The sequence below is a fragment of the Bombus impatiens genome, unplaced genomic scaffold, assembly GCF_000188095.3.
Source record: "Bombus impatiens unplaced genomic scaffold, BIMP_2.2 scf_0549, whole genome shotgun sequence".
Taxonomy (NCBI): Eukaryota; Metazoa; Arthropoda; class Insecta; order Hymenoptera; family Apidae; genus Bombus; species Bombus impatiens.
Window position 1 is genome coordinate 192,987 of NT_176968.1, and position 21,418 is coordinate 214,404.

Sequence of the window (21,418 nt, forward strand, 5' to 3'; positions counted from 1 at the left end):
TCTGTTTAATCGTATGAAGAAAAATCACGGTAAGCGGAACAAGAACCGAGCGATTACGGGTTAAGCATATTTGAACAGTTATCGTACAGCGAGCATTCTTTATATCGAGATCGATCATCGATTTCGCTAGAGAAACGTGTAAATAATAGACTTAACTAGAATCGCGTCGTTGTCGTAAAGCTTTCCGCTATTTACGACGACCATTTCTTCTTACCCTTTCGTTTTTTAACATTAAGACCAGCCTTGAGAGAATTATCGAACAAATCGACGATCACGAGAACGCGCCGCGCTTTCGTTCGATCTTTTTTCTTTCTTTCGCGACACGTTCCGCATTTTGCATGATACAACGGTGGGAAAAATGTGCTATTTTCACTTCGTCGTTTAACGAACAGTTTCTGCGAGGTTGCTGGAAGGCGTGTCGAAATCGTTACGTTTCTACATGACGCAAAATGTGCACGCTTCGCTCGATATACAGGGTGTTTTGTAATTGACAACGTATAAAACCACGTACAGCGCGATCCTACGTGAAAAATAAACCGAGACTATACAAGAACATTTTCTCATACGGAGCACGGCTTTTGGGAAAATTGCGTTTGGAAATTTTGTCGGAAACGTATACGCGAACCTGGTTGGCTTTCAGCTGGCAAGAAGAAGGATAATCGACGGGAGATTACTTTATTCTACGCGTGTGAAATAAGACAAGCGAAACGTACGAAACATGAAATTCGTTCGTTTAAATCGTTGTTTTCGAGAAAACACAGTTTGATCGTATCAAACCCTATACGCGCGTATTGGACAGATTTTCAAAAATTTCGTTTCATACCTTCGATTTAACTTTCTACGCAGAATCATTCCGTGTCGAATCGTATTAGCAGTTTGTAACGAGACACCTTGTAGAGGTAACGATTCGCGTGAGAACTGGAAGGTCCTTTTTGGAATTTACCGCAGGTCGAGAGCGTGTCGAGGAATGAGCTATGCTCGTGCTGCGAATTTCTAGGTCGCGGTGGCCACGTGCGGCCTATTTGGTTTTATCGATGTAAACAAGGGAAACACAGTGGAGAAATTTGCATATGTTCTTCTCTGTTTTCATGGTAAACTGACCTTTCGGAAAATCGTATGCTCATTTGTTACGAGTCTGCTAATAATTTCATTCGCGTAAAAAGTATAGCAATCTGGACAATAATAATCATCCATAGTTTTCTTAATAGAAAAAGCTAAACGTTCGAGTGTACACAGAAACAACTAAGAAGCTTCTTCGATAGACGTCAAAGACAAATGACAATTCGTTTTCAATTTTGCCAAATCTTCGATCGATATCATCGAACGACGACGATAACGTACGTATAACGAATTTACGCGTTGCCTTTAAATATTCTGCCTGTTTGCATTGCGACAACTGGCCAAAGAGCTTGCAGAAGTAGATGGGTTAACTTACGCCAGAATGCTGGACATGTGAAAAATCTCAGCGTTTAGGTAGGCCAGGTAAGCCATGACGAATATGAAGATGGGCTCGATCACGCGAACCTGATGAGTGAACCTCGTAACGAATCCAGTTGCGATACCCCATATCACTCCTATTATCGTGCCGCCGATCGCCACCACGAAGAACGAAGCAAATCCTGACAGTACGTCCGTGTAGAGTATTTCCGTTGGTCCTATCTCGTTGTACGCCTCGAACATGTGGTACAGTACCTGCGTATCATTAAACAACCACAACTTATTCAGCTGTTCGTCCGATTAAACGACTGCACGAGATGCCATCGAGTAGATAAGAATTCTTCGGATATATGAAGCCGAGTCTATGAAATGGAGGACACGTGAGGTCGAGTAATCTTTAAATGATGTAAGTACCGTTCCAAGATAAGGTTATAAGTCAGGGACTTTCTGATCTGGGCTAAGATTACGTTCGAACTTTTATTTACCGACTTTCTGCGAAGAAATGTCGTTACATCACGTTCTTCGACTATTTCTTGGGAGATTTTACCAGCGTTTAATGGTGTGTGCAATGTTATTAGCGCCGATGTTTAATTTCGTATCTTAACACTAGAACTACCGATAGTTAGCACGAAGCTCTTTCTACTAAAACCAGTGAAAATGACTGGTCTTTAAAAAATACGTAGTAATAGAATATTTTTATATTTATTGATTTGTTACTTTCTCACAGAAGCAATTCCATGTTATGTAGCAGATTTTTGGTATTTTTAATCCATCTGGGATGCCTAAACGGGGGTTGATAAATTTATAATATCGTAGAACCTGCCATTTTGACTGCTGTGATATTTCTAGCGTTAGCATCTGGCTATTTTCCTGATAACTGATATCATCATATCGAATGATATCGGGAGGTTGTAGAAAACGAGGAAACTGGTTAATTGGGGTTCGATAAACAGATTGCAGGATCCTTTCACACTTTGACAAGTCGTTTTGACTGCTATTGGTATAAGTAGCCTTGGTACAAAATTATTTCGGGTTTGAATACATAGAAAACAAAATACAATTCATTATATTATTCTTTTAATTATCGTTGACTGGCGTGGTAGTACTAGCGTTAAGGTGGAAGGACGAATGAAGGTACAATGTGAGTTATAGTAGGCTCTCATTTGATCGATTCATGCGGTAATAGGATGTTACTTTGATCAACGAACGATCGATGAAAGTTGATAAACTAATATATCTATAGTCTGGGATTAAACAACATATATGTAATATGTTACGTACGAGTATCTTAACCCTTTGCACTGCCATGTCGAGTGTGACTCGACATCAGTTTTTATCTCAGCAACTCCTTTGTCGAGTCTCACTCGACGTTCTTTCAGTCCCACCCTTTTTTGTGAAACGTGCGAAAGAAAAGCAGGATTGCGTCCTAGAAATTGTTTCGAGATATGTCGTACACTTAAAAATTAGAAAATACAACGATAGTGTGAATAAAACTGGTGTTAACTGGCGTTTTGGTTAAAGTAAATTTCAAATAAAACGCTTAAAAGCGTTGAGAGCTGCTGATAAGGAAATTGAAATAAAATTCCGAGTGCAAAGGGTTAAAGCGTGTTTCACTTGTGATATTTTATACGTTTATTCTTATCCTTGTAAACTTTGTATGTTTATACTCGTTGTTAGACTACAAATGTTTATGCAGTTTCGTATTATAATTAGAAAATAATGTTTATACAGGGTGGTTGGTAACTTGTGATACAAGCGGAAAGGGGGCGATTCTACGCGAAAAAAGAAGTCGAAAATATAGAATAAACATTTTTCCTTCGAGGCTCTGTTTTCGAGAAAATCGACTTTGAATCTTCGCTCGGTACGCGTGCACTTTATCGCGTCTCGTTATAACGGGTCTCACTGTAGATCGTTGTCTCGATTGACGTTATTTTTTAAATTTAAAAAATTTTTAAATTTTTAAATTTTTAAATTTTTATTCTATATTTTCGACTTCTCTTTTCGCGTAGAATCACCCCCTTTCCGCTTGTAGCACCAGTTACCAACCACCCTGTATAACATTGGTCATGAATATAACTAGAAAAATTCATCTTAGATAGGAATTCGTTTCTTCTGTTAGATATCACCGCCTTGTATATTTTATATATTGTTACATATAATATTTAGATATTTTATATATTTTTATATGTCACTGTGTACAATTTTCCAGGCCTAAGCTTCTCAAAAATGCACGGGCATCCGCATTGTACTCGTCAGAAATGCATATACACGCGCAGCGTAATTGCGATGAATCAGGTATGCGTAAAGATCCTCGGAACTAGTACAACATTAAAGGTAGTTAAGCCCTGTAAGATGAACATAAACGGTACTTACGACGGTGACAGCGTCGTTCAACAAGCTCTCCCCGAATACGACGATGTACAAGATTTCGTTCACGTGAATTTCCTCGAAGACCGCTAGCACGGCGACAGGATCGACGGCGCTGATCAACGCGGAGAACAGGAACATTTGCAACAGCGGAGTTTCGAAACCGAACAGGCCGCTCTTACCTAACACCCACAACGAAGCTCCTATAAACAATTTACAAAAAAAAAAAAAAAAAAAAAAAAAAAAAAAAAAAAATAAGAATATTAAAAATCAACCATTTTAGTCAAATTTTAGTTTAATCCAACCATAATTAAGATGACAGTTTAAACGCCATTGAAATGCAAGCGATTGAAATTTTCAGCAGTAGTTTATTAAAAGGTCGAAACTCGAGTTTCTGGATTTTCAATAATTGGTAAAACGATTCATTTTGAAGCTCGTTCAACTGTTTCGTATTATGAAGTATTCTACAAATGTAATTAGTTTTTAATGAAATTCAATCGGAATCAATGGTGAATGTAAACTTCATTTCTTCGTGTTCGCGATGAACGTAGGTGTTTAGGGGGGAATGTTCCACATTCCTTTTTATTAATTTAATTACAAATTTAATGGAAAGTTAAAATGTCGTAACCATTCGTTATATTTAATCGTCTGCCCCTATCTCCTTTACATCCAGTTGATCGTCGTTAGATAATGATTATATATCATGTAATACTGCTCGGTTTAAACTTCAAATATAGAAAGCGCAATTTTGTAAAATTGGAACACATATATCGATATACAAATGGTAAAATATAAAAATGTTACATCGAAACTACGTATATGTCCACAGATGAATTCACTCAATCAGCATCATAGCAACCCGGTAACAAAGTTGTTTCGCTTCGTAATAAAATATAAAACCAGAATCTCCATCGCTTTATTAAATTTTCATGTAAACCTTTATCCAGTATTTTTTAATACTTCGTGTGTGAAATAACATTTCCAGCTTTTTATTATATATCTCGCTATTCTCAATACACCAATGTCATAACTGTTTCTGTCCTGTGCGTTTCCGTACTGTGTTATATCTCGTCCTGTGCAAATTCCAAGTTCTAAGCGACACGTTTCGAACCCAAACGCGTAATCGGACCAATCGGTAACTCGATACAAGAAAAAGATCGATCCGTGGTCCAAGGTAAAAATCGTCGGTACGAAAATTTTTTGGCAAGGACCGTCCTCGCGTTAGCGGCGTTTATTCATCGATATTAATAACAAACGCGGATCACCGGTTCCACGAATGTCGCGTTCTCGCGGAGTCTTTAATTATCGTGGACATCGAGCGAGTTGCGGACGTTTCGTAACGAAGAAACGTCGCACGTTCGCGAACACGTTGCGTCGTAAGCAGAAATCGCGTGGGCGCGTTCGACATTCGCGCGTTTCCACACTCGATACACCTAGACGTTCGCGTGCACGAGTTTCTGTGTTTGTATGGGTGGTTGCGAAGCGCGTGGTTGAACTTTGCGAAAGGGTGAACGCGCGAAACGGACAGCTGGCATGAAAATACGAAATGTTGAGTTAATATTTAAAAAGAATACATGCTACGAATGTTTGTAACTGGCGACTGTGAGCGTTAGTGTGAGTTTTGGATATTAATAGATTTTAAAGTACGCTGTAGGATGGGCTTCGATGTTCTTTTTTTAATAAGAAAAGAACGTTTCCCTTAAAATTTTCTCTAGTCGTTATAGACAAGGTGGAAGGCCGATTTTGATTATTACGATATTTATAAACGTCGAGTGAAGCGGGTGCACGGTTCAGCGTATACGTGGAAATTTTCGAAATTAATTCCGTGAAAAACTAAACCGCGAACGAAAGAGCTTTTATTTCATATATTTTCCACGTGTTTTAATAGGCTTTACTAGGAATTATTAAAAAAATATTTTCAGATTAATTAAAAAATGTATTTACATTTTCATTCGCCGTCGTACGTAGAATTAATTGACAACTAAAATTTCTAGATTCGTATTAAACGTTATATCGTATTTTTCTTCGAAAAGCTTTCCGTTCTATCTAAAAATAGTTGGAAAAACAAAATCTCTAGAATAATATAAAAAACTATGTTTCATTTCAGAAATAAACAGAGTGAGATTTAAAGCGATCTCTTCGAGATCCATCAAAAGACGATTTGCACTAACTTTTAAACGCGTTCAGCTATTTTTGTACTACGGAATATCTTAAGAAACATTTACATATACGCGCGATATAAAGTAAAGAATAATATTAATTGGACGATTTCTGTACCTGATAGTTACATTAGGACCATTGAAAATGCGTTCAAATCGTTCAAGCGACGTAAAAGTACTTATACGTTGCCGTCAGTGAATATCGCTCGAGTTTATCGTTTAATCAACAACGAATCTTTTATTCCATTACGAGGTCTAATTAACTCCGTAAAGTGCCCTTGCGCGATTCTATCGCATCGAACGCTGCCAATGTTTGAGAAAGAAGTATTTCTGGACCAGCATCGATAATCTCACAAGTAGTTTGAACACCTGCTGCACAATTACTCTCGTGCACTCAACACGTGATTGGTAAAAAATAAACAGAGGTAGAAACGTAAAAGGCATAACTAGCGTAAAAACAACGTAACACGGGAGGAAATAAATATTTACGTCCTGAACGTGAATTCTTAAGAAAAAAAAAAAAAGAAAAAAAGAAGAAGAAGAAGAAACGCTTCGCTACTGTTTTTAAAAAGCGCCATCTATCTCAGTTTACATTGAAAAACGTCCACGTCTGTTCAAATCATCAGAACCCGTATCCACGTGGAAGAGGCGAAACGAAAATAAAAAAATATCGTGGAGGTCGTAGATCGATGTAACCGAAAAGCTACATTAGCAAGAGAGAAAACCTAAAAAAATATATAGAGAAGAGCGTATCTTGTTTGCGTAATCTCGAAGAGTGGATCTTAAATTTTAGTCGATTCACTGTGATTTGTATTGGGATAATGGGAACATAATATTAGAATAATAAAATAAAAAAACCTACTAGAACGATAGATCCCTTCTGGAAGCTCGTCTTATAAATTAGAGACATAAAACAAATTTTGTCATGGTTTATAAAGGATAACGCGTATCGTAATCCGCTAGAAATATTTCATTTCCTCCAAGTATCATAAAATTTATGATCCAACGTTTGTCGATATTTATCAATTTTATTATTCAATGAAATAATTTATAATGGTATTTATATAGAAGATATTAAGAAAATTGCTGGAATTCTCGTTCTTTCCATAGTCATAATTTGACGAAAAGAAAATTTTCTAATATAAATTGACTAAAATGAGACGAAAGTCTGACGTACAACTAAAAGATATTACGATATCGAAGATATTCTAAACGAAATGATTCCTATCGCAGGCGAAGAGCAAGCAGTGCAATGAATTACGCGAAACACGGCGATTGTTAAAAATTTGATACGTTAATAGCGGAAAATCGAATGAATCGGTGAGCAAACAACGTTGAAATGAAATTTTACGGCGTTACTTTCCGCTACTTCGTAATAGTTTTGAATTTTTACTAACCTATCGACAAGGTGTTAAATATAGTCCCAATGACGGCGAACAGGAGTATCGTTCCCAGATGGTCGAAGAATAGTCGGTTCGGCATGAAATAGCCGGCATCCAGGATGATGGGCGGTAGCATGTAGAGGAAGAACGTGTCGGGAGTTAAGGGTGACACGTGGACGCTGCTCGCCTGGAACAGTAAGACACCAACGACGACGCCGACAACGATCAGCAAACAGGACTCCGGAAAGATCTTGCTCAGCTTTGACGTCATGTGGAAGCCTGCACGTACGCGATCATAATTTAACACGGCCTCGCTTTTACGTACATTATCACCCGTGATAACTGAACGACGCGAAAATCGCAGTGGTGTAGGTCAAGATATCGGCGACTCGAACTTCGTCGCGTATTTTAACTTTCGAAAGTATCGTCCCTTTGGTTTCGTAATTAATTAACAAGCTGTAACTTTATTCTCGAACGCGATGCACTTTTCCGGGCTTGAGAAGGTACGACGAATTTTCGACAATAATAAACAACGAACACTATTTTATCAAAAGTAGCTGTGGATCGACTTATGTCACTATGATTCACAGCGTTGCAATTATTCGAACGATATCGATGATCGGTGGACGTTGTTGGAATAATTTGAATCCACGGCATATAATAAGACTCATGAAAATAGTACTCGTTGTTCCAATAAAGAATTATTTACGTTAACAGTGATAAACATCTTTTAGATTATAATTTTCATAACGCGAAAGACGCGTGTTTTTCGTGTTCGAACAGTTATGAATAATATTGCACGTAGGTGTATTAATAGAACGGGGAATGCGGCGGAAACGTAGAATCGCGAAAAATCGTTTCGTTGGTAGATCGTAGTGGTAGCACGCGAACGTTTTATTATTAACGCTCGTTCGACGAACGCTGTACTTGGACCGGTTTTTAAACCGCCTGTTGCAGCTTATCACGGAACTAGTCCTCTTGTCTTCGGTTTTGGTATCGACCAGGTCATTGCGAGATAACGAGCATTTTGTGAATATCGTTTAACGATCGAATTCTACTAGAATTATCAATTCGGATATGACCCGAACGTTTCTGTCGCAATAATGCGATCTCTTTCACATGGTATTAGAATTTTGAAATTGCTCTCCTATAAGAGATAGACACGCGACGATATTTTGCAAATTGTGTCGTCGAACAGAAGGGAGGGAGACGCGATATTGGCTGTTATTTTTGTAAGATGTGTTGAATCTATAAAAAGCCTGATTGTGTACGGGCAGTACAGTAGTTCAGGAGCATGGTGCAAACGGGATCGATATTACCGAGAAACAAGTAGAACCCTCGTTATTCGAACCTTTGGTTCGTAGTTGTTACATCGAGTTGTCTGACCACTGTATTATCGACATGGTTATATTATATCGTCCCTCTTCGAAATGGAAACGTTTTACATTAACTCGAACACGATAGAATGCAACACAATGCAGCCTTATTTATAGAGCTTAATGCGAGTCTAATATTCAATAATCATTTATATAACAGAGTAGGTAATATTCAGAGATTAATGTTTAGTAGGTGGAAATAAACTATGAGACAATCGACTAGTTTCATAATGGTTACAATTATAATTCGAATAATTGAGACTATTAATTAGTAGACTGCAGATGTTTATGCAATTCCGACTTTTTGTAAATATAATTCTAGAAATTAAACAGAGATTTATTTCACCGAAATAATACCGTGATAATGCAAAATTATTTGATAATAATAAAAGTAATAATTAAAAAATTATTAAAATAATACGATTAACAATAAATAATACTAAATTATTCGAGCAACGAAATTAATATTAAATAATGTTCAAATTATTAGAGTAAGTAAATTAATAGTAGATAATGCTAAATATTATAACGGAACCTTTTTGAATATTTAAAGCATAATAAAGAAATTTCTTCGAATATTTACTATGAATCCTAATAATTATTATTTCTCAGACAAGAAAGAAGAAATACTGAAACGATTTTCTAGCAAAAATGTAAACTGAGAACGCAAAACGTATTATGAAGATTATTTTCTCGAGTTTGAATTTTCCAAGCGATTGAAAGCAAAATGCGATTCGAAGCGCTTAATAAATACAAAAACCGACACACAGAGAAGCATATAATCAAATAAATCGGATTAAGAATCGGTCGAATGTTTCTACCTCGATAATTTTCAATATTTCCGATAATTCTGTTCGAAATTTCCAAGTAATCATTTCGTAAAATATTATCTCTTATCTTCCCAACCAACCAAACACAATGTGAATTCAACAACAAATCCCAATATTGTCGTAAAAAGTAAGAACGACGATTTCTTAAACGAACAACAATAAAATGTTAATTGTGGAATTCGAACGATAAACGATGTAGATGCAAATGGGATAAAAAGTCACTCTTTTTTTAGTAGAATTTAACCCCTTAACCTACAACTACGGGCATAGCCCGTAGTACGACGATCGGACCAAACGTAAACATTACGGGCATAGCCCGTAGTACGATGATCGGGCCAAATATAATATACAGGGTGGTTGGTCACTGGTGGTACAAGCGGAAAGGAACAGAAGTCGAAAATATAGAATAACAATTTAAAAATTTAAACATTTAAAAATTTAAAAATTTAAACATTTAAAAATTTAAAAATTTAAAAATTTAAAAATTTAAACATTTAAAAATTTAAAAATTTAAAAATTTAAACATTTAAAAATTTAAAAATTTAAAAATTTAAACATTTAAAAATTTAAAAATTTAAAAATTTAAACATTTAAAAATTTAAAAATTTAAAAATTTAAACATTTAAAAATTTAAAAATTTAAAAATTTAAACATTTAAAAATTTAAAAATTTAAAAATTTAAACATTTAAAAATTTAAAAATTTAAAAATTTAAACATTTAAAAATTTAAAAATTTAAAAATTTAAACATTTAAAAATTTAAAAATTTAAAAATTTAAACATTTAAAAATTTAAAAATTTAAAAATTTAAACATTTAAAAATTTAAAAATTTAAAAATTTAAACATTTAAAAATTTAAAAATTTAAAAATTTAAACATTTAAAAATTTGAAAATTTAAAAATTTAAAAATTTAAAAATTTAAAAATTTTAATAATTTAAAAAATAACGTCAATCGAGACAACGATCTACAGTGAGATCCGTTGTAACGAGACGCGATAAAGTGCACGCGTACCGAGCGAAAATTCGAAGTCGATTTTCTCGAAAACAAAGCCTCGAACGAAAAATTTGTATTCTATATTTTCGACTTCTTTTTTCGCGCAGAATCACCCCCTTTCCCTTTGTACCACCAGCTACCATCCACCCTGTATAATAGCTTTTTTACGTTTTCGGCCCAAAATTCTCGAAAGTAAATCGTAGGTTAAGGGATTAAACGCTATACCGAATACAACGTTAAACATCGCAAGTGCTAGAATAATTCATTGAAGAATTCATTAGGTTTTAGAACTATTAAAATAGAGCGTCGACTTTAAACCAGTATATCTCATTCATACTGAAAATCTCCACTTTCGACACTTAGAGTGATTCACGGAAGTATTTGAATACTTATCGCAAGAACCTCTTACGTATAATACTACGTGCATCATGCAAAGAATATCAAAGTTTCATTAATATTGTAACGACACGATTATTATGATAGTACTGAGACAAATTGGAAAACTAAAAGCTATGACACATTTATGGAAAATTTGTAAGGCAATATCTCCACACTGTATACTAATTTTTTACCAAGTTTGTGTTTGCGTTTAACGTTATCTAGCTTCTACGTTCCATACGATCGTTCTACACGCAACTAAAATTAATGTTTCTCCTTTTCATTTCAAATCCATATGTATAATACGATATTAATCTATTTAATTGTACATTTAATCAAATTATTATCGATATTGAAAGAAATTTTACAGCTAAACGTTCGTCTTTTTATTTCGTGTACAAAACTATAAATTCGAAGATACTGTGAAATCCGAACACGAGTGAGGATAACTATATATGCGTATAAGTTCAGATCGATTGCCAAACTTTGTCAATATAATCGTGCTTCGTGAGAGCAGAAATGAAAGTTTAAAAGCTTGCATAACACGCATAATACATTCGTCAAACTCTGCCACGATAACTAAACCAAAGTGTTATCACGAATCGCTACAAATAATTAAACATCTCGACTCCTCCATTACGTCTCAAAATTCCAGCATCGAATTCGCCGAACGAGGGTCGAAAGCCATCGGTTTACCGAAATTACCACGCGGCAGCGACAAGAGTCGACCGCACAGCGGCTACCAACGAAACTAACAAACAATCAATGCCTGAACCAAGTTCAAGCTCCACGCATTCCGTACCTATTTTCGCGAGACTCGCGAAGAAGATCCAGATTCCAATGATAAACGGTGTCTCGACCCGATGAAACTCCACAGACATGATCTTATACTCCGGTTTGCTAGGCTTAGATTCATCTTCGTGCCCTTCCATCGCCTGATTCGACGACAAATGTTCCATGGAATTGGCTGCTTCCTCTTGTCCGGAGGCCAAACTTCGAAAAGATACGTCATCGGGCAACGAACCATCGATAGGACCCATGGGACCGAAACTCTTGCCTGGATAAGGCTCCCTGAGATCTCGAGGGAACTCATGATCGTCGACGATCGGTCCGTGAATCGCGTAGTCGTTGTTAGGAATTCGTCTGTCCGGTTGTAGATCGGGCACGGACTCGTAGAACCTCGCTAAACCCGCGTGACCTTGAGCAGACCAGCAAGCAAGGATCAACGCAAACGCGATCATCGTCGAGATGACGATACGTGGAGCCATGACGATGTTACTCGACGACTATGATGCCGATCTTGGTTACGGGGACCGCGCTGATTTTTCGCGCTCGTCCACCGGTACTGAGTCACCCTCTGTACCATCAGAGACCTCCGACCTCGAGAAACCTTAGTTTCAATGGCTCCCGCTGTTCGAAGGGAGTGCACCCTCGTGTATCTACCTCACTGCACCCTTCTCGTGCTTTTTTCTACCACGAGTTTTGCTCTCACGGTATAATCTTCCGAGTCTTTAAGAATTATTTATTTATTCAACGTCCAAGATTTCGTTTATTTATTTACTTATTCGTTTGTGTACTCGACGCAAGATTATTTCGCAATTATTCTATTATTCCGTTTCCTAAACGATGATCGTTTAAGAATCGTTCGAGGAGACTGTATCGTATTGTATCACACGTGGAAGACGATCGTTTCACACCCTCAGCAGTAGGTCCGATTTCTACGGTAGTTCTATTTATTGAAGTTGCAGATTAAACGAGCCAGGCTCGCTTATTGCTTCTATGGCAGGCATTTACTCTCAGATTCTGTTTTCTATCACTCGTTGTACACACGGTTCGCGATAGCAACAACAACTTCTTCGAACTGTTTTCCTAAACACACATGAGATTCTCAAGATTCTTCCGTATATCAGGACGATTCGTTAGAGATTCCGCTTAACAGAGGAGAAAAATTCCTATCGATTCACAAACGAGACACGGCAGGGATCCTTAAACAGCCGCGCTTCCCTTCTCCTCTTCGATATTGCTCCACTGTCGGCCTCGTTCCACCACGTTTCTATATTTGTATCGTCGGTGACCTTTTTCGGCGGCCAACGAGTTCCAAAGTCGATTTCCTAGCCACAGTGTCAACGAACCCTTTGGAGTACAGCGAAGAACAGAGAGACACAGAGAGAGAGAGGCGTAGTAGAGCGACCTAGACGTCGGGCAAAATCGAGATCCATTTTCGTTCCAGCGGAAAAAAGGAGCGGAGGTCCGCGGCGGCATATTTGTTTTGGTACTTACCGCGGGTCCGACGCTGCTTCTGCCTCGCGAGCGTGCTCTCCCCGCCGTTTATTGGTTGGTTATCGACGAAGAAGAGAGAGTGTTCTCGGTACGCAGCTGCAACAGAACCAGACCAGGGGGTGATCAGGCACTCGAGCAGCCCTTATCGAGCCTCCACTACTTAACCATCGTGTTTATGTTCCTTGCACAAGCAACGGCCTTGCGATTACGATCGATCGAGCGCACAGATTCGCCTGATCACTTTACTAACGATATAATCGGAAAAATACTTCACTGGAAACAGGCTTCTTTGGTCGACTCTGTCCCTCTTGCGATAGTAGAACGTTCCTTCTACCTTGCTGTCGTCATTCGTCAACGAGACTCGAGATATTCTAATTCAACGAGAACAATTTCCAAAAGGTAGATACGGTACTGTTCGCGAACGAGCTAGGAAACCACAGGGTGGATATACCGCTGGTTCGGACGAGTTTCTGGGCGGCAGCCAGCGTAGGAGGGTTCACGCTGGTACTTGTCGATACACGAGCCTCCTGTAACTCAGATAACCATCCGGAGACTCGAACGGAGGGCACGGGACGACGACGTGGCAGCCGGGCAGATGCATCGTGGAGTCGTTAAAATGGAAGGTTGCGTGGCATTCCCAGGTTTCAGCGGTGCGCTTCGATCGACCGTCACGGCAGCACTGCGCGAAAAGGAGTCGTCGAGTCGCGCGCCGGCTCTCGGCAGCTACGTCGACGTCGTGCACACGATCAACACCATTGCCACGATCAGAGTTATGGGCATCGACGAACGTTGCCAAAAACGTGCGTAGCTGCCGACGAGGCCACCCTCGACGTCGCTACTGACACTAGACTCCACGCATTTCCATCCTTCTTTCTCTAACTTTCGCCCATTCGATATCTCCCGTCTTCCTCCTATATAGCGCTGTCCCGCTTCGACTCACTGGTATCCGATCGTTCCGTCTCCCTCTGGTTAGGTCTCCTTGCCCCTCGTCGGTCAGGTTCCAGCCAGCTGATCGTTGCGAGAACCCGCGCAGGCGTCGCGACGCCCCGATATAGTATCACGCGGCGGCGGCGGCGGCGACGACGACGACGACGACGACGACGACGATGACGACGACTGGGTGTGCGATGCGTGCAGCCAAAGCTTCGACGAGGTTTGTTGTTGAACGCGGCCGTCTCCCTCTTTCTCTTTCGCTCTCCTTTTCTCTCTCTCTCTCTCTCTCTGTCGAGGCCCGGACATCGCATTGCGAATATTGCGTTTGAAAGGGATTACTGGAATTCTATGCGGCTGGAATGATCGATAATCAGACTGGATAAAGGATAGACGGAATGGGATATTGAATTGCGGACCGCGGGTGCAGCTTTGTTTGCAAATGGCGGGAATCGGAGACGCGTAGCGGGATGTTGTGTTTTGTTTGATTTCCACCGATTGTTTCTTGATTGATGCTCTCGCGCGATAATGAGGAAATTGTGATTAACGAGCTGCATATGTATTTTTACGAATAAGACTATAACACGAAAGAGAGAGATTTGCTATATTTCATAGACGTTGTGAGAGCAGTCGTATTTGCGTTATTTTATATACTTTTGTCTATTTTTATACATTTCAATGTCTCGTTCATGCACAAATATTCGCATCTCGAGTGATCGTTTCGCTTAATTTTCGGAGACCGTATGCCGCGAGTGCAGTTAGAGACCAAGTTGGAAGATGAGTTATATTTTGGTCGATCGTTTGATTAATTTTACTCGACTATCAACTATTTCGAGCAACTGTTTTATTTATCTTCCGATGGTCACACGTCGTTCGTAGCTTCGTTCGCAAATAGAAGAAATAGAAGACGAGCTCGCTTAACTTTGTTGTGGTCTAATCAGTTATGTCTCGACCGATCATTTCAAATGAAAATTAACGATAAATTTTAGACGATCGTTCGCTTAAATTTCCAATGGATATCGAGTGTCGCTGTACGTTGCATAGGTAAGTTAGATTGACCGAGTATACCGTATGTCGACGTCACGAGGTACGATCGAAACCCGACCTTTGGATTTAAAGGAGAGAACGCACGTAGGCTTCCACTGCTTTGTTTTTGCTTCCTCGGCGATTATACCAACAGTTTCGAGGTAAACGCTCGTAAGAATGTTTTACGAAACGCATCGCTCGTAGCTGTTTATTTTTCGCGACGAGAATCAGACGCACAACATTTAGTCGATTGGAAATATCAGGATTCGGAGTGTCGCTTTAACGTTTCTCTCCATTACGTTAAATATCTTATAGAGTACAATAAGCGCGAAAAATCCTAGTTATACAGAGAAATTACGTCGACCTGTCTATATCGAGTCAGGGAATGCGAGAGTTCAGGTTTAAAATCGAGAGTCGACCTTAAACCAGCCGCGTCACGTCGTTGGATCTTCGAGACATCTTTAACCTTGACCTCGTCGCTGTTGCGCTAGCAAAATGCTGGACTGTCTCGACATTCAGCTCGCTACTTGCCAACCTTTTCCATCATACGGTGTGCTGCGACACTGCGACCCAGTGCTCGCCATTCCTAGCCTATTGCACGTGTCGGTTCGAGAGAGACGGTCTGATCAGTTCGGGATTGTTCTACTCGATAAACCGCGCTGGTAACGGATCGGTATCGGAGCTTTTTCTCTCGTTACAAATGGAAAATCGTACACTATACGCCGTCTCTTCGTTCTCCACTGACCGATAACAACACGATAATTAAACGTACGTGGCTATTCGCAAACGCAGTCTGTTCGATTTGAAACGAAAATGGAATTGTTTCTGATGCTACCGTCGAATCTTCTTTCTTTGAAAAATGGTAGAATAATCAACGACTGCAATTACCGTATGTAGGTTACCGTTTTCGATTATTTCTTCACGTATCGAAATATCTGCCACGACATTCGTTTTTTTTTCATTTTGACTGCCCTTCGATTTGTTAACAATTACGTTCCTTTGGGACACATTTGGGAAATGTAATGATCAAACGGTAGGTCATTAAGCAAATTTAGAGTTTTACGTGCACAATTAAGGAAATAGAAATTAGAAAAATTATAATCGATATTCCACTTGGGATATTTTGTATATTTTTATGTATCATATGTACCCAGTGTAGTTTTGCATCTTTAAATTTCTCTCTGCACTTTTGTCTCTGTCGATTTTCTGACATTTACGATACTCGGTGGTTAGAAAATACATTGAAAAATGAAATCCCGTCTTATATATAGCGATCGTGAGTTTCTGTTCTCGTAATTCCTGTCTCTCGATCCGCGAAGTATAATTTTACGCTGCACGGTTTTCGTAATAAATTTGATTTGAAATTTTTGCTGTTCGAATAATTCCTGCGTCTATAAATCCTCATTTCCCTCGGTGTTCGAAGTTTCGAAAATGATGAAAATGGAACACGAACGTGTCGTAAACGTTAAAACGTACGTCAACGTTTGATTAATTACCTTGTTTTATGGAAATCTTAAAAATACTACTCGCTTTGTAGCTCGTCCGAATTTATCGTATTTTTTTGTCTCCAATCTTTTCCACTTGAAATATCGAAATTAATTTTATTATCGTGGTAAAGCTATCGCAACGCGTTCGTAAATTCCGTATCTCTAAACTGTATTACTGTATCTCTCGGCTATATTAACGATTGCATTCTGCAATAACGAAATTAATTTTATTATCGTGCTATGCCTATCACAATGAATTCGTAAATATCATATCTCTAAACTAGAAGTGTATTAACGATTATAGCGCGCAATCCAGTTGGAATTAAATTCACGTAATTTCGTTCGTCCAATCTATAAGACGACTCGATAAATCACACGTTACTACGCTTTGACAAACTTCCATATATCGTTCACTCATTTTTCTCCGTTTCTTCAGGGTCATTAGGTTGTCAACGTTTTCCTCGATATCTTATTAATCGTATTAATCGTATTCATTTGGAATTTTTAACGCGAACTTTCGTCGAGGTCCCTCGTCGTTACTCGTTCCATTCGAGATGTAATTTGTCCAAAGATTCTTTGCTTGCAAAACGCAACACAGGTATAACAAATGATTCTTCGGCTCGCGAACAATCAACGCTTCAAACTCTACCGTCGTTAAACGATTAGCGACGAAACAGTGATAAAATCTGAAAATTCAAACGCCACAAGGCTCGAACCGAGTCCGAAGACTAAAAATCGAGAAATTGGAAAATTCGAGAATTCTAATATTCGAGAATTCCAATATTCGCGAACTTTACGGATCGAAAGTTTGAAAATTTGACAAAATGAAATACGAGTTAAGACGATGTTTTTCGTCCAACGTTAAGATACCATGCAATATCTGACTAATTTAAGAAAACGCAGAAAAGTCAGAAAAAAATGTACGCAAATCAATTCGAAAGAACATCAATAGCTGCGATATCATCTTTCGAACGATCTGTCGTTGACAACGTTGTGTGTTTTTTTTTTCTTTTTTTTTTTTTTTTTTTTTTTTTTATCAACGTGCGACATCGAGCCAGTCAGTTTTCAGGCAGATAATAAGCCGATTGATAAACGGCCTAGCATGAAATCTAATACGATCCGGTCGAATCGAACGGTGTCATCGGTTATTCGTTGATAACGCGTTACGTAACGTTTCCGATATGAATTTCGCGATGATTCGCAGCTGGATATATTCGACAGACGTTTAAATCGTTTTCAAAGCGAAGAGGCTCGGATAACAGCTTATTCCAACCGCTCGAATCGCGAATCTATTATGAACCAGCGAACCGGTTCGCGAACCAGTTACGATCGACACGTTTTATTTACACGAAAGGTATAAGGAGTGGGCGGGATTTCTTTTCGGAGCTTTGGCGAACGTGCGCCGATCGACTATCGATGGCGGTAATGTAAACGACGCACATGCAGCGAACGAGATCGTTTCGATATAGAAAACGATCCTCCCGCTCGTAAATAATTCTGCCTTTACCAGAAAAGCGTTTGCCTTTCTTCGGCAACGAAACGCTCTCTCATAAGGCTGTTTCTTTCGAGTATTCGCGAGTACAGAGAAGTCGAGAGAGTAGAGGGCTGAGCTATGGCGCCGTTTTAACCTTGTCCTGTCTGTCTATCAGTCGCTATTCAAAGTTGAATTTGTAGGGGATTGCCGGATTTTCTTTTTAAGCAAAATAGGGAAAATAAATGGACTGTGGCGGACGGATCGAGATAACACTTATTTATTTCGGCAGAAAGAAATATGCCGTGGCGATATTATCGACAAATTTATATAATGTATTAAGAAGAGTTCAAAATACAGGGGTACAGGTGAATGTTCACGCGTTTCGTAATAATATTTTTACAATTGAAACTTGGATTTCGGGCAAAAGTCCTAAGAATAATATCGATATAAATCCGTAGAAAAAATCGTATGCAAACGAGATATTTGAAAATCATACAAACGCGATTGTATGGAAGATTTTCGTAGAGGGGAATTATCGAATCTCGAAGATCGTAAAATCGTACAGCCTTGAAGAGGGTTTTTTCTCTTTTTTTTTTTTTTTTTTTTTAAAAAAAGTTAACGAGATATTTGAAAATCATACAAACGCGATTGTATGGAAGATTTTCGTAGAGGGGAATTATCGAATCTCGAAGATCGTAAAATCGTACAGCCTTGAAGAGGGTTTTTTCTCTTTTTTTTTTTTTTTTTTTTTTAAGAAAAGTTTCGAATAATTTATCCGTGGTTTGAAAGCGTAAAAACGCAATATCAATTAAATCTATTGACCTTGCCGATTGTATCGTCTCTCTTTTAGTACGCTGCATACATATTTCTCAATCAGTTGATGTGATTAATAGTTCCGAGTGTCGTTTGGTATTACGACACCGAACAAACGAAACGAGGTCTGCTTGGAATTGGATTTTAGATTAAAAGAATAAGATTACAGATCGGATTACAGGATGAGACTCTCTTCGATGATGCTGAAAAGATTATTACTCGCTGGTAATAATTTTACAGCAATTGCGGGATTAATCTTTTCAAATTATTTCAACAAGTTATTAATCAACGACAAATGGGGAAACATAGATTCGATAAAACTGTTCTTCGCAATTTTAACGCAACGTTCGTCCTTTACGAAAGGATTCTACTATCGATAGTAAACGAAAGAAAATATTATCATTCGTCAATTATCTTCCTTGTAAATAACCAAATTTTCTTTTTATAATTAAAAATAGTTCGGTATGTATAGTTAGTTTAGCACAGTCGCATTTCATACGTAAGTGAAATTAATAAATTTGAACGACAGGAAATTTAAGTCGAATGGAAATGAAAGAGAATTGAATCTCATTTCTCCAACTACAAAATATTAGTCTTCAAATGAGCGAAAAATCGATGTTCTCAGTGTACGTCGGAGACAATAGTTGCCACGATAATAGAAGTTGATTTTCACTTTATTTGAAATTCATTCGAACAGCCTGATACATAATTGTATTTGCATATTCTTTGCGCTCTGTTTCTCAGCTACGCGTTTCCTCACCTTTGTCTTCCCTCACTTTGTTAACGTACCTTTCATCCGTCTGTCTATACCGTCATCACAATTCTCACTATTATAAACGAAGGATCGCTATCTCGTTCGTAAATAATAAAAATAGAAGAGGAACATCGTTATCGATTTTATCGTTCCATGTTTGGCTAACGACGCGATAAATAACACCAATGGAAAAGAAATTCGAGCAAACGCCAAACGGACATCGGCTCGTTATTAAATGAAAAATTACGTTTTCAAGATGAAAGGAACGTGGAAATAACTTGATCGCGCGTCATTCGTACATTATCGTCGATCACCGCGGTTCTCCAGGGTGCATCGATTAAATTTACAAATCTTACTTCGTTCTCATGGAATTTCAGTGTTCGGGAATACCGGTTCTGCAATATCAATCAAACCATGTCTAAACAAAGCCTTAATGCGAGGCTTATCCGTCCATTTATCGCAAATAACCCACCGATACATTATCGTTTCATCGAAACGATCAAATAGCCGTTATTTTAATATTAATGAAACATTTCACGAGAAACCTCTCGAAATTATACATGTAACAATTACGATGATTTACGCTGATGTTTATTTAATCTGTCCGATATACACAAACGCGTACACCCTCGTCCACAAGTAGCCGATTATTAGGAGAAATGTAAGAAAACTTGAAAGATGGTTAACAATGATCGTAATAAGATAATATACAGTTCAATAATATTATATTAAAACGTTTCAACATTACTAATTTCATATAATGAAATTTCCTTTTCTCTTATTATATGTCCGTTATGTTTCTTGATAAATTTTAACATTAACGTTATTATCGTTAAAAATATCGATAACATCGTTATTGTCGTTCCAATTTTTCCACGATCCAAGAATTGCGACATCTCGTAGAAAACAAGTTACAAGTTACAGATCTCTACCATAAACTTTCATAAAATAAGAAAATCAGGCAACTTGTAACTTCCAACATTCGCTTGTAAAATTTCATTCGCCTCGTTATCAAACTTGTTCCATTAAACTATTCCGAAAGGATGTATGTAATTGCTGATAATTCGAAACTTGTGAAATTTCGGTAACAGTATCGGTTCAGTCGTACAAGACGGTCCGATACTTGTGAACGAGAATGTACACAATTGTAAGAAACGATTTTCAACGTAGTCAAGTAGCAGCGGTTCAACGTGATGTATGATTCATGCCGAAACTGATAAGGCTTATTTTGGAAGCAAGAAGTACACGGGGACCGCGTTTATCAAAAGCTTTTTGCTTCCAGTTCTACCGCCGTTACCTGTGAAACTTTCAGCCAACTTCGATTCGTCTTTGTACGATAATAACAATAACAAACGACAATATTCTTTCACGGTACAGGCACGGGACAAATCGCGGTCGTTCCGTGAGTGCATAATCGATTTAAAAAAAAAAGAAAAGAATAGAAGACAAATGGATCCGCACCTTGCCGAATAACGATAAATCTTAAGTCAGGCGCTATTTAATTCTACTACTATTCGAGACAATTCGCTCGATCGACGCCGTGGATTGCATGAAATACTGCAGTCAGCGCGGCAAATCCCATCCCCGTGAAAAACCATTATGGATCAATCGCGATTACACAACAATGCCTTTTAATTTTATCGAATTGGAAAAACGCCAATCGCCGGATAAAGTTTTCGTTGACAAGTGCTAATTGCTGTAGAACGAAAAAAAAAAAAAAAAAAAAGGTAT

At 38.2% G+C, this 21,418-nt stretch overlaps 1 protein-coding gene across 6 annotated transcripts in view; it reads right to left on the reverse strand.

The window, feature by feature from the left end:
• LOC100742437 (probable Na(+)/H(+) antiporter nhx-9) overlaps nt 1-14,102 on the reverse strand; it is a 41,217-nt gene extending 27,115 nt beyond the window's left edge. For 2 of the 6 annotated variants that reach the window (XM_024369330.2, XM_012388553.3), the window contains exons 1-5: nt 13,204-14,090; nt 11,726-13,114; nt 7,361-7,624; nt 3,811-4,007; nt 1,436-1,692 (exon numbers count right to left, since the gene is read on the reverse strand). In XM_024369330.2, coding sequence (XP_024225098.1) covers nt 1,436-1,692; nt 3,811-4,007; nt 7,361-7,624; nt 11,726-12,191 — 1,184 coding nt within the window. In that variant the 5' untranslated portion in view covers nt 12,192-13,114; nt 13,204-14,090. Of the gene's footprint in view, nt 1-1,435; nt 1,693-3,810; nt 4,008-7,360; nt 7,625-11,725; nt 13,115-13,203 lie in introns of all 6 variants that reach the window. The other 4 variants (XM_024369329.2, XM_024369331.2, XM_024369333.2 and 1 more) reach the window with 4 other exon arrangements.
• Between the last annotated feature and the right edge of the window lie 7,316 nt (nt 14,103-21,418).